Source organism: Hypanus sabinus, chromosome 3 (genome assembly GCF_030144855.1).
Source record: "Hypanus sabinus isolate sHypSab1 chromosome 3, sHypSab1.hap1, whole genome shotgun sequence".
Taxonomy (NCBI): domain Eukaryota; kingdom Metazoa; phylum Chordata; class Chondrichthyes; order Myliobatiformes; family Dasyatidae; genus Hypanus; species Hypanus sabinus.
This window is the reverse complement of record NC_082708.1, coordinates 22,108,602-22,123,300: the sequence shown is the minus strand read 5'-3', so window position 1 is coordinate 22,123,300 and position 14,699 is coordinate 22,108,602. Positions and strand designations below refer to the sequence as shown.

The following is a 14,699-nucleotide window of genomic DNA, read 5'->3' as shown; positions in this document are numbered from 1 at the left end:
GCAGGTTTGATTAAGGTGCATTTGTTCTCTTAACACCCAACAGTCAGTTGCAGCATCATAATCCAAACTCTTATTTATAAATAGCTTCAATGAGTTGGCGCTTGTCAACTGTGAGGCCTGCTGTCATGGTAACTAGCTAGAAGTGTTAGACGTGTTAGGAAAGGTACAGCATGGACATTGTAACTCCTGCTGCTGATTAAGATTATTTTCCTCTACAAGTCCCTCTTCTTTTGAAAAGGCTCTTCCTGATCTTCCTTCACTTATTACATCCCTCCTCCCACTTTACTAATGGACACTATTTATTGAAAAGCATTAGAGTTTTTGAGCAAAGAAATAGGCCCTCTGGCCCAACTTGTTCATACTGATTCAGTTTCCCATTTAAGACAGTTCCATTTACCTGTATTTTGTCCATATTCTTCTGAACATTTCCTGTGCATTTATCTGTCCAAAAACCTTTAAAATGTTGCTAATATACTGTAGCTGTCTCAAGCAGATCCTCTGCCAGCTACTTTCATACGTGTACCCCCTCCACGTAGAAAAGTTTTCCCTCAGGTCCCTATCATCTCTCTCTTCTTTCACCTTAAACCAGTGCCCTTTTGATCCTGTTTCTACTACGCTGGGAAAAATACAGTGTGCATCTACCTTATGTATGCCTCTTGCATTGTTTTTGTTTTACCTCTATACGCTCACCCCTAACTCTTCTGCACGCCAAGGAATAAAGTCCCAACCTCTCTCTTTAAATCAGACTGAGTCCCAGCAACATCCTTGTAAGTCTCCCTCTGCATTCTTTCAGTTTATTAAGTTGTTCCTACAGCCAGCTTTTGTAGACACAAGACTGGAAATCCAGAGTAACACAAACACAATGCTGGAGGAGCTCAGCAGCTCAGGCAGCATCTGTGGAAAAGAATGAAGAGCCAACATTTCAGACTGAGACCCTTCAGCAGGTTTGAAGTGCTTTGTAAATGCATTTTTCCTTTTTGGTTACCTCTTTAGAGGGAAAGGGTCATGGCAGAATTTCATCTACTCCATACATAGTCCACATACAATAATGCATATACCAATCTCCCTGTCCACCAAACAAAACTGACAGAGTCCCAACTGTGCTTACACTCAGGTTCTTGCTATGAACAATAGGCAAAGTCATTACATTCAGGGACCTGGAAAAACAAAAGTTAGTAGGAATGCTCAGCAAGTCAGTTAGCATGTGTGGAGGTAAAAACATTTCAATTCTGTTTTCATTAGGTAAATGGCAATTTACAATTGTGCCCAATTCTTTTGATTTCTGATGAAAAAACATTTCTTGTCCTTCGTCGGAAATGGGACGAAATGGAGCCCATCAAGTTTTAAAACGCTGGAAAAGAGAGGGAGCAGAACAGCTTTCAAAACCTGAATGGTCACTAAACAGAAATGATGGCGTGGACCAAGTTAGATCCCATTTCTGACACTCTTCTTTCTCTTTTCTTGAGCCTGAACTTTCCATTCAATGCTATGTAGAATCAAATGAGCAGGAAACAGCAGCTATGGTGTGAAGCTGAGGATCAAATGCAAATTCAGCCATTTCCTCAGCTCGTGGTTTGTGCTTCACCACTGGACTCAGTGGTGAGTCAATCAGTGGTTAAGGAGGTCAGGTTCACTGATATCTGACCTCTAACTCTCCTCTTGTTCCTGTGGTTCAATGTGCCAGTAAATGAAGTCAGTGATGAATAAACCCATAAGGAACCAGAGGAGATTCTTTTCCACAGAATCACTACTTTTATGCTGCCAGCTTTTAGGTCAGCAATGAAGATCCTTCATCTCCTGCAGTGTTCAGGTCAGCAGCTCCCCCTCGGTTTTCACTACTGCCAGTCAGGCAAATCCTGGGTGGAGGCTTAGGAATACCATCACACTCAGATGTAGAAGAACTCTTCATTGCTGTTTCCATAACAATTTTGTTTTACCAGCTAGGGTTGTGGGGCCTGAATGGAACCCCTGAACCTGGAAGACCAGTGGACCACTCATAGTCCGTCTTCTACCCTTTGACCTGTTTGACATTGGTGACCCTACCAAGAGCCAAAGCATAAAGCCCTGACTCTAGCCAACATAGCTGTCTGAGTTATTGAGGTAAGCAAGCCTCCAAACCATGAGAAGATTGTGGTCTTCTTGGAGGACAAAATCACTGGCAAGAGGCAAGTAGGTTTTAGCAAGTTAACTCTGCTTATATCTCCAGAAGTGTTGTCAGAGCCAAGGAATGGCTGCATTTTCTATCTTTATTTCAGATTCTATGGAACTGCATTATTTTGCCTCTGAATTAAATGACATTTAGCAAGCTGAAGGACAATTTTGTTTGGGTGACATTATTTACAGGAAGAGATTGGATAACATTTTTAAGAATATACTCATTCTTTTATATCAATCATTTGTCATATTGATAAAAACATCTATTGCTATTCAACAGAACAGCTACCGGTACTACTCTTGTTGGGAATCAGCTTAAAAAAAGGAACAGTAAATATTTGAACTGGTTACAAGAAACTCAATTCTGTTTGCTCTTAGGGGAACATTTTATTTCCAATGTTTGAGCATAATGTGCATTATATATTCCCTTGTCATGGTACTTTGGCACTTTATACACTCTTGTGAGCTGCAGATTTTTGCCAGGTATGGGGCCCATTTGCAGGAATACTTGTCTGTCTGCAGAAGCTTATTGGCAAGTTTTCTTTGCAGCAATTTCTTAGTGTTTCCTGATTCATTAATCTTCTGTTGTTCAGAGACAATATTCCCTTTGATCTTTCAAGGCCAGTTCGTTAGTTCCAGCCCAGCATTACGTGAACGACAAGGAGGTAACACATCCCGATAGTTGTGGAGACGAGCATCATTGGAAAGCCCAACCTGAAAGCGAAGTAAAGAAATGAGAGAGTAAAAATTAATGCCGGGGAATATGAGAATTCAGTGTAATATGGAGTATCTCCAACTAACTGTAGATACAGGAACTTAGAGCAACAGACTATCTGCTGGGGAAAATCAAAGGGTCAAGTAACATCTGTGGAAGGAAAGGAATTGTAGATGTTTTGGGGCAACTTTGTCATAGTGAATGCTGGCACCCAGGAGCAGAGGAATGGCAAACTCCCATGTTGAGACGAAAACAAGAATTTACACACAGGAATATAAACAGAATATTAGTGGCATGAACAAGTGGCAGTGTAATCTAAATCATACTAAACACAAAGCACCCCACAATGAGCACTAAACAGGGGTCCACATTAAATAATCATAGAATGTGGAAAAACCCGTGCCAGTCACAATTAACTTGACAAGATTAAACAGAAAGCACAAGGGCTTAACAATTCGAGATAAGACAATTACTAAATACAGGAGCTGGACAAATCTAGAAGCCCAGCACTCTGTGGCTCACCACAAAGAACCACAGGGCTCAACACAAATGCAACCATCCCAACACAAAAAATGCTGGAGGACCACAGGAGGTCAGGCAGCATCTATGGAAAGGAATAAACTGTCAACATCTCAGGATGAGACAATTCACCAGGATGCTCGAGGAATGATCGACCTGAGAAAAAAAGAATATTAAGCACCTGGGCCCCTAAGTATATAGAAGGAGGTAAAGTAGGTAAGTTAACATAAGTTATTTGGAGGCTGTAACAATTCTAATTTTTATTTTCTTTGAAAGGACATCACAGAATAGATTCTCAAAGGAGAAAAGTCAGAATTTTTTTCTACGAAGATTGGGCTATGCACAAAGCCAGATTTATGCCCAAAAGAAGTTGAAAATCTATTCCACCACCCCGGCTGTGCCATTTTCTAAGCATCCTCAGTATGGCAGGAGGTAAAGAAGCCTGAAATCAAGCACTACTAGGTATTGGTATTGGTTTATTATCTTCACACGTACCGAGATACAATGAAAAGTTTGCCTTGCATACTGCTTATATGGGTGGCACGGTAGTGTAGTTGTTAGCACAATGGATTACAGTACAAGCGACCCATGTTCAATTACCGCCACTGCCCGTAGGGAGCTTGTACCTTCTCCCGAATGCTCCGGTTTCCTCCCACAGTCTAAACACACACCATTGGGTAGGTTAATTGTAAAATTGTCTCATGATTAAACAAGGGTTAAATTGGGGGACTGCTGGCATGGCTCGAAGGGCTGAGAGAGCCTACCTCATGCATATCTCAATAAATAAATAAATACTAAACAGATGATTACACAGCGCATTGAGATAGAACAATAACGCAGAATAAAGTGCACAGAGAATATGCAGTGTGAGTAAACAATGAAGTGCAAGATCATGATGAGGTAGATTGTGAAGTCAAGAGTCCATCTTATCATAAAAGAGGTTTGTTCAAGGTCTGTGTCCTTGAGCCAACTAGAAGGTCCTTTCAGACTTCTGTATTTTTCACCCAATGGGGAAGGAGAGGAGAGAGAATGTCCCGAGAGGGTGGGGTCTTTGATTATGCAGATGGTTTACTGAGGGAGTGAGAAGTATAGACAGGTTCAAGAACAGCTAATTCTTGATTCGTGGAAGAATTGCAAGGCTAAAAGTGATAGGTAAAGCCAGTTCAGGAGGAATATAGGTGGTTAGGGCGTGGGAAAAGATAAAGGGTTGAAAGAGAAGGAATCTGATCAGAGGAGAGAGTAGACCATGGGAGAACAGGAATGAGCTAAGGTACCAGAAGGAGATGATAGGCAGGTGAGGAGAAGAGGAGAAAAGAGAAGATTGTGAGGGGGCAAATCAGGGTAGATGTTGCGAGGTTTCCACCTGCGAAAGAGTCTTGAATGAAGGGACATAGTTAAAAGCTAGAAGGTGGCGCATGCAGGAATTTCTTCTCACGAAGGTGGTGAATCCCTGTACTGAAAGATGGTAGAGAATAGAGCATTGAAAATATTGAAACAGGTGGTAGATAAACATTTGAAAAGATCAGAAAACTAAAGGTGATAGAGATGTGACACAAAGGAGGAGTTAAGTCCCAGAGCAGGTCAACAATAATTCTACTGAATGGTAGGATGAGCTTGAGAGGGCAGGTTGCCCACTCCTCTTCCTATTTCCTTGTTTTAGGTTTTTATTTATTTTTATTTAGTGACATAGCACAGTAACAGGCCCTTGCAGCCCAACAAACCCGCACTGCCCAGTTGCACTCATGTGACCAATTAACCTACTGACCTGTATTTCTTTGGGATGTGGGAGGAAACTGGAGCACCCAGAGGAAACATACGCATTCATAGGGAGAACTTACAAACTCTTTACAAGCAGCGATAGGAATCCTTGGGTTCTAACATATTTCCTGATATGCCCTCTTCAAGGGCATTCAATATCACAGCCCAATTCCTCATTTTACACAATGAATTTAGTTTGCATCTTTTCACAATAAGATTTGTGTTCAAACTGAACTCATCAGATGCCAAACCAATCGTAAAAGTATGGCAAATATATGTTCAACATTATTCATACTTATTTCTCTGAGTTTGGTGGCAATGATAAAGCATAAAGACATTGTTCTTCCTACTCTGAGATTAATTCCACTCTAGTGATCTATTACCCTAAAACCAACATCGCCTTGACAACAAGAGCCACAACACCAGCTATATTATTTGTGACAGCATTGGCTGTTTAAGTAATTGTCAATATCGGTTTTTCACTTAATAAAAAGAGATAAAAATGAAAGATGGCTGGGAATTATTCAATGCCTGGTGCCAGAAAGCAACACTCAGGTAATATCCTCGTCTAGACACTTTAAGTTTATCACTGTTGAAAGGGCAGCCATCATTGTAAGCTCAGAAAGTATGTACTTATTAATGGTTAAGAGTGCAGAATGACATGGGGCACTCAGACCAAAGGCAGATGCTGAAAAAGATCGCCTGTACAGTGGAGCGTCTCCTCATTGATTGCATCACAGCCTGGTATGGAAACACCAATTCTGGAATAGAAAAACTTTCAAAAAGTAGTGGATACAGCCTATCCCATCACTGGCAAAGCCCTCCCCACCTTTGGGCACATCTACAAGAAGCACTGCCACAAGAAAGCAGCATCCATCAACAAAGACCCCCACCATCCAGGCGATGCTCTCTTCTCACTGCTGCCTTCAGGAAAGAGCTACAGGTGCTCTGGGACAAACATCCCCCCCAAGTTCAGGACAGTCATTACCCTACAGATATGCTCCTGAACCAGTGTGGATAACTTCACTCACCTCAACGCTGAACTGATTCCACAACCAATGGCAAACAAGAGAAAATCTGCAGATGTTGGAAATCTGAGCGACGCACCCAAAATGCTGGAGGAACTCAGCAGGCCAGGCAGCATCTGGGAGAAGAGTACAGTTGACATTTTGAGCTGAAACCTCGACTGTACTCTTTTCCTAGATGCTGCCTGGCCTGCTGAGTTCCTCCAGCATTTTGTGTGTGTTGCCACAACCTATGGACTCACGTACAAGGACACTACAGCTCATTGTTTTTTTGTCTTTGTATAGTTGGTCTTTTTCACACTGGTGGTTCATCAGTCTTTGTGTGTAGTTTTGTATTTCTTTCTTCTACTGTGAATGTCTGCAAGAAAATGAGTCTCAGTGTAATATAGGCTAACATATATGTACTTCAATAATAAATTTACTTTGGAACTTAAACTTTGAAAAGGCACCTTCTTGATTAAACACCCAGACACAACAATTGCCTCACCATCACTTGAATCCCTCCCTTATATTTCACAGCATTCAGTCTTTGACAGAATCTGTGCATTGTGCAATGAACAGAAAGGTCATACAACTGATAATATCATTGGGATGTATCTATCATTTCATAAGGAAGTGCTGGTGGCTCCAATATAGCTTCTGAATTCCATTAATACTTGCTAACTTAAACAAGAAATTTGCAACTAGTTCCTTAACCTCAAATCACTGTAACTGTATGTAAGAAATAATCAGAACCAAGTTATCAGAGATGAAATGTAGAGAGCAGTTTAACTTTTAAAGTGGTCGATCTATTTACATTAATACTTCCAAATGATTGGTTTCTGACTCATAACATGTTATGAGACTGTGATTATGTGAATATGGGGAAGATGTTTCCAAGCACGAGGAATAAAAATGAAAGGACAAAACATAAAGCATAGAACAATACAGTACAGAAACAGCCTCTTCAGCCTATGGTGTCTGTGCCAAACACAATGCCGAATTAAACTAAATCTCTTCTGTTTCCCAGTGTTCCAAACCTCTGCTTACACTGCCGTAAGGAATGCCTACTGTTCCATCTCTACACAGCATTTCGGAAAATTTGGTCATCTGACTGTCCTCCTCCTGCCTGCAAAGAAGAAGAGGCTAAAGAGCAAGGCTCCAGAGTAAGGACAGTGAAGGGATGGCTGCAGGAGGCAGAGGAGCGGCTACAAGATTGCTCTGAGTCAGTGGAGTGGGCCGTGTTCAAGGACTCATAAGAGGATCTGAACAAATACACCACGGTTGTCACTGACTTTCTAAAGTCAGTCATGGACAAGAGTGTCCCCACAAAATCATTTAGAGTCTTCCACAACCAAAGTCCTGGATGAACCAAGAGATCCGTAATCTACTGAGAGCCAGATCAGTGGTGTTCAGGTCTGATGACCAAGTAAAATACAAGAAACTAGGTACAAACTCCGTAAAGACATCTCACATGCAAAGTGGTAATTCTGGACCAAACTGGTATCATTGAAGAATACTCGACAGCTGTGGCAAGGCTTGAACGTTATCAGCCCCCACAAAGTAAAACCAAACAACAAAGGTGACAAGGTTTTGCTTCCAGCTGAGCTCAATGCCTTTTATGTTTGCTTTGACCAACAAAACATGGAGGAACCTTCACAAACTCCTGCAACAACCCTGTGATTTCACTCTCTGAGGACAATATGAGAACATCCTTCAGGAGGGTGAACCCAGGGAAAGTATTTGGCCCAGAGAGGTACCTAGCCTATACTGAAGACCCATGCTGATCAACTGGCTGGCATGTTCACTAATATCTTTAACCTCCTGCTTCGGCAGGACGAGGTACCCATTTGCTTCAAGCCAGGCTTCAATTATACCATTGTCTAAGAAGAATGTGGTAACCTGCCTCATTGACTATCATCCAGGAGCACTTAACTCAACTGTGATAAAGTACTTTGAGAGGTTGGTGATGAAAATCAACTCCTGCCTGAGGAGTGACTTGGATCCACTGCAATTTGCCTACTGGCACAACATGTCGATGGCAGATGCCATTTCACTGGGTTTTCATGCAACTCTGCAACATCTGGACAGTGAAGATGCATACGTCAGAATGCCCTTTGGTATAATACGGCAACAATGAATATAGAATTGAAACAGGTTTTTTATAAACAAGTGAAACATTTATTAAACACTGATATAAAAAAAAACCAAAAGTAAGCAAACGACTAACTTAACCGGAAAGTTAACTGCTATACGGCAACTCGAACAGTTCTTAAAGCAATAAATGCAAACACAGTTCTTAAAGTGATAAATGCAAAAGTCCAAATGAGTTACACAGTAAGGAGAGACATTCCTGAAGAAACAAATTCCTCGACGACGTGACGTTACTGTTGATCCCAGCCGAAATATGTCTTGCCCAAAGGATTTACGATGAAGGAAATAAAACGGCTTAAAGGCACTGACCTTTCCTTGGTGAAACATTGTGTCCAGCTCTTTCTGCTTTCACAATGCAGGAGCTATCTCGGATGCAGGTTACTAATTCCTTGAACGAAGATTAAATAAGGTCAATCCTGTATTACTGCCAATGACACCAACTTTACTCGATCCTTTGGGTTTTCCGTACTTCAGTAAATCTTCACTCTCCAACTGGACTAAACTGGCAGCATTTGGTGTGACTGCCAGCAACAACCTTTGGGACTTAAGATAGGAAGTAAAACTCCACTTTAAAACAAAACTGCGTCATGAGACAAATACGCAGCATAACGGAATCAGTGATGAATTAAACAATGAACTGACCTGCATCACAGCAAGGCTTTCCCCTTTTATACCTGTTGAAACAGACCATCACATGACCTCTCACTGACAGGAGTATTACATCACTCCACCATCACAAGACCATTACATCATGCTCAGCAGAGACTCAATTACATCATGCTCATGTGACAGTCACAAGATACCCACGTGGTATGTAACATCTCCTTCCAAAAAAAAAATTTGATGTCTCATGAACAAAATTTTAACGATTAACTATTTACAAACAAAAATACAAATGTATAAAATTTACAACATACACAGTATACATAGTATTATCATACAACACCTTACAAATTACTATACAGTAGGAGTGTTACAAATGTCTAAATATCACCCCATTAAAAAATTACATTGTACATTCAACATCTAGAAAGACAATCAGCAATCACATTATCTTTATCTTTAATATGAGTTATCAAAATATTATACTCCTGTAACATCAAACTTTTGTTGCTAACTTGGAGTCTGATGTATTTCCTTAACCATTTAACTTAATCAAGCCTGGACCTACAACATAACTAAGGTAAGTCACAGTGGCATGACCAAATTCACTTTTGGCTAGGTTAATAGTTAAGTTAGCTTTTGAAAGCCTTTCAAGTAGTTTCTCCACTGCAGTAATATGTGCTTTCCAAGTATCATTTCCTGTAACTACATTGTCAATATAGGCATCTTCAACATCTACATCATGTGAAGCTACTGTGGTTCTTCTAGAAATGTCTGGAAATAAATCCCTATATTTAAAAATTAATTGCTTCATCTGCTGCTTCTGCTCTGGCTGTAAATGAGCTAATTTCTCATCAATATTTTCTGGAGTGGTTGAGTTTGGTAGTCTGACAGAAACAATGTTGGGTTTAGAATGAGTTTCAGATGAATCATCCATTATGTTTCTAGTGAGATCAGACTCAATACTATTGACCACAACAGTCATAGTAGCAGATTGTTTCTCATAATATGGTTTTATCATATTTATATGGCAAAGTTGTATTGGCCTTCTACGATATGACATTTTTATCACATAATCCACTTCATTAACTTTAGACATAATTCCATAAGGACCACGAAATTTAGCTTGTAAAGGATTTGTTTGCACTGGGAAAAGAACCAGCTCCTTATCTCCAGGCTTAAATGTCCTCTTGCTAGCTTCTTTATCATATCAAGTTTTCATTTTCTCCTGAGTCGATTTTAGATTTTCCATGGCTAAGCTACAAGCTTTATGAAATCTGTCCTTAAATTTTAAAACATAGTCCAGCAAATTAGTGTGTACCTCTTTATTAATCCATTGTTCTTTTAATAAGGCCAAAGGTCCTCGAACTCTATGCCCAAATACAAGTTCAAATGGACTAAAACCTAACGATTCCTGTACCGACTCCCGTACTGCAAATAGAAGTAAGTGTATGCCATCATCCGAATCATTTTCATTTTCCACACAATACGTCCTAATCATAGCCTTGAGGGGAGAATGAAACCTTTCCAAGGCTCCTTATGATTCTGGATGGTATGCAGATGATGTAATCTGCTTAGCTCCCAATTTATAAACTATCTGTTGAAATAATCCAGAAATAAAATTACTGCCTTGATCAGATTGTATTTCCTTAGGCAACCCAAAATAAGTAAAGAATTTTATAAGAGACTTTGTTACAGTTTTAGTCATTATATTCCTAAGTGGTACTGCCTCTGGAAACCTAGACGCAGTGTACCTGATAGTCAGCAAGTATTGATGGCCAGTTTTTGTTTTTGCTAATGGGCCTACACAATCTATAATAATTTTAGAAAACGGTCCACCGAATGTGGGAATAGATTGCAGTGGGGCCACTGGAGTAACTTGATTAGGTTTACCCACAATTTGGCAAGTATGACACATTCTGAAAAACATCGCCACATCTTTTCTCAAGCCAGGCCAGTAAAAATGTTTTAAAACCTTGTCCACAGTTTTCTTCACCCCTTGATGTCCACCCAAGGGCACACTATGAGCTAAAGTTAAAATCTCATTTCGATAAACTTTAGGAACAACTACCTGGTGAACAACCTTCCAATTATCACTTGCAGGAATTGTAGGTGATCTCCACTTGCTCATTAATACTCCTTTCTCAAAATCATATCCTACTGGCACTTTATCAATTTCACTATCCAGAAGAGCTTGTTCTTTTAATTTGATAATCTCAGGGTCTCTACTCTGCTCTGCTATCATCTCCTTCTGAGACAGAGACAAATCTTTAGGGTCAGACTTAGTCCAAGAATCTTGATCAAACAATGAATGTAAAAAAGTTTCTGACACATCCTCAAAATTCGAATCCCAAGTTGAACAGTCATGGGTAACAACCTGATTCTGCCCATCAAACTTTTTAGCCATAGCTCGAGTTACAACATAGGAGGAATCTGTGTTAGAATCCATCCGTGATTCCTCTGACTTTATTGTCAAATGCATCTCAGGAAAAATTCATCCATCTGCCAAGTCATTTCTTAACAATAAAGAAACATCATTCATGGGTAAGCTAGGTTGTAGTCCTGCTTTAACAAGTCCTGTAACTAACCCTGACAAATTTACTCTATGCAAATGTTCAGGCATAAGGGCACTCCCGACACCTCGTATATAGTTTATGTCACCAGTGTCAGACTCATCATTAAACTTTAACACACTGTCTAATATCAGTGATTGAGAAGCTCCAGTATCTCTAAGGATTTTTGCTGGCACCGGAGTGGATCCCTCTTTCAAGGATACAAATCCTTCAGTTATAAAATGATCATATCCCCTCTTAACTTGGTCAGACTCTAACAAAGCTACATTTGTATTCATCGAACCCTGTGGATTTAAAGGTGTTTCAATATGTTGCACACAAGCATCAGGGACTGCTTCCTTCTCCTGTTTTTTTCAACTGGAAACAGTTAGCTATTATGTGACCAGGTTTCTTACAATAATTACAAATGGGACCAAACTGTCTTTCCTTCACAGGTTTTCCTTCATCCTAACCTTTCTCATTAACTTCTAATTTAATTTCTGGTTTACTTTGACTCTCTGTGCTATTTTTCCTTTTAAAAGTTCTGCCCTGAGGAAACTTATTCTTGTGGATTAAAGCATACTCATCAGCTAATTTAACAGACTCCTGCAATGTAGCAGTGTCCCTCTCATTTAAGTATGTCCTTACTTCAACAGGGATGCTCCTTTTAAATTACTCCATTAAAATCAACTCTTTCAATTTATTATAGTCCCCATTTATATTTTTCGGGGAAACCCATCTCTCAAAACACACAGCTTTATCGTAGGCAAATTCCACATAAGTTTTTTCCACGGATTTCTTCAAATTTCTAGATCTTTCTCTATATGCTTCTGGAATCAGCTCATACACCTTTAATATATGCTGCTTCGCAATATCATAATCAAGTTCTTGCTTGGCAGTTAAAGCTGTATAAACTTTCTGTGCTTTGCCTTTAAATACACCTTGTAACAGCACTGGCCATTTCTCTTTCGGCCACTCTGAAATCAGAGTAACAGTTTCAAAATGTTGAAAATATTTCTCTACTTCTGTTTCAATGGAGGAGCCAATTTAATTTCCTGACTAACCACATTTTTCTTGAACCAGAAGACAGATCACCAGACCTTAATTCCGCCATCGCAAGTTCAAATGCTCTCTGCTTATTTTCAGCTTCTAACTGACCTAGTTCCAAGTTAGCTTCCAATTGTTTCTTTTTATTTTCAGCTTCTAACCTACATCACTCCAAGTCCACTTTACTTTGTTCTAACTTCATTTGTTTGATTTGTAACTGCATCTCTAGAGTACTTATTGGAAACACGTCTAAAACCGCTTCATCAAAATCACCCAACTCTACATAGTGTGACGTGACTTTCCTCTGAATTACAGGCTTTGTTGTAGTCTTCAAAATACCTTTAAGTTCCAACCTGCTAGCAATCTCAGAAACACCACTCTTTTTCACCTTCGCTAATAACCCCGGGTCTGGCAATGCCAGAAAGCCGCCAATATTCACTGTTGCCAAATATCACCAACAAACCAATAAAACAAAAGAATCGGATAACTCCCTTTATCAAATCAGATCGATAAGAAAGAATTTAAGCACAAAAAATTTAATCAGATCCCAGACGAGCCCCCACTTGTTACGATATAGCAACAATGAATATAGAACTGAGAAAGATTTTTTTATAAACAAATAAAACATTTATTAAACACTGCTCAATAAAAAACCAAAAGTAAACAAACAACTAACTTAACTGGAAGTTAATTGCTATACGGCTACTCAAACAGTTCTTAAAGCGATAAATGCAAAAGTCCAAATTATTTACACAGTCAGTAAAGAGAGACTTTCCTGAAGTAACAAATTCCTTGATGTTACTGTTGATCCTAGATGAAATATGCCTTGCCCAAAGGATTTTACGATGAAGGAAATAAAACGACTTAAAGGCACTGACCTTTCCTTGGCAAAATGCTGCATCCAGCTCTTTCTGCTTTCACAATGCAGGAGCTATCTCGGATGCAGGTTACTAATTCCTTGAACGAAGATTAAATAAGGTCGATCCTGTATTACTGTGGACACCACCAACTTTACTCGATCCTTCAGGTTTTCCATACCAGTAAACTTTCACTCTCCAATTGGACTAAACTGGCAGCATTTGGCGTGACTGCCGGCAACAACCTTTGGGACTTAAGATAGGAAGTAAAACTCCACTTTAAAAAAACACTGTGTCATGAGTCGAAGACGCAGCAGAGACTCAATTACATCATGCTCATGTGACAGTCACAAGATACCCATGGGGTACGTAACACCTTCATTGACAATAGTTCTGCCTTCAATACCATCATCCCTGCAAAACTAATCAATAACCTCTGTGAACTTGGCCTCGATACCTCCTTCTGCAATTGGATCCTCGATTTCCTCGCTTGCAGACCTCAGTCAGTTTGGATTGCCTGCAACATCTCCTTCACAATCTCCATCAGCACAGATACACCTTAAGGCAATATGCTTAGCCACTCACTCTACTTATTTTATACTTAAGAGTGTGATGCTAAGGACAGCTCCAATACCATATTTAAGCTTGCTGTTGACACCACTGTCATTGACCAAATGGTGCCACTACAACAACCTTTAATCAATGTCACTAAAAGTGAAGAGCTGATCATTGACTACAGGAGGAGGACATTGGAGGTCCATGAGCCAGTCCTCTTTAGGTGAGGTTCAGCAACATTACATTCCTATTGCCCATGGTGGGTTAAATGTTGAGGTGAGTTTAACAGGTGTTATTTGTTCATTAGTATAGCTAACGTTACTTAAACTAGCTGGCTAGCTGCTAAGGAGCTTCTCTATTGACATCCTACATGATGAGGCCAAACTCCCTGTAGACTTGCTTAAAGTTGTAATAGAATAAAAAAACGACTTCATGATAATATAAGTACATATATTAATGTCACATTTTCTGCATATACCCAACTTAGTTTACAGATTAGACAAAATCACTAAACAAAGTATTACATACACACTTGGAAGTCGACTGGGTGGGGGGGGGAGGGAAATATGGGGTTGCCGGGGGTGGGGGGTGCTACCTCCCTGAAATGAGTTTTTGTAGGGTGGGATGTCTGCAAAGATAGAACATAGCACAGTACAGCACAAGAACAAGACCTGCAGACCATGATGCCTGCGCCAAGAGTGATCCCAAGTTAAAATAAATCTCTTCCACCTGTAAATTATCCATATCCCTGCAGTCCATGCAGATTGAGATTCAGAATCGG

The 14,699-nt window shown here is 39.9% G+C and overlaps 1 protein-coding gene across 1 annotated transcript in view; it reads right to left on the bottom strand.

The window, feature by feature from the left end:
• Positions 1-2,536: 2,536 nt before the first annotated feature.
• Positions 2,537-14,699, bottom strand: part of oca2 (oculocutaneous albinism II) — a 507,586-nt gene continuing 495,423 nt past the window's right edge. The window contains exon 24 of the mRNA XM_059963277.1: positions 2,537-2,868. Within this exon, the coding sequence (XP_059819260.1) occupies positions 2,784-2,868 (85 nt within the window). The 3' untranslated portion in view covers positions 2,537-2,783. The remainder of the gene's footprint in view (positions 2,869-14,699) is intronic.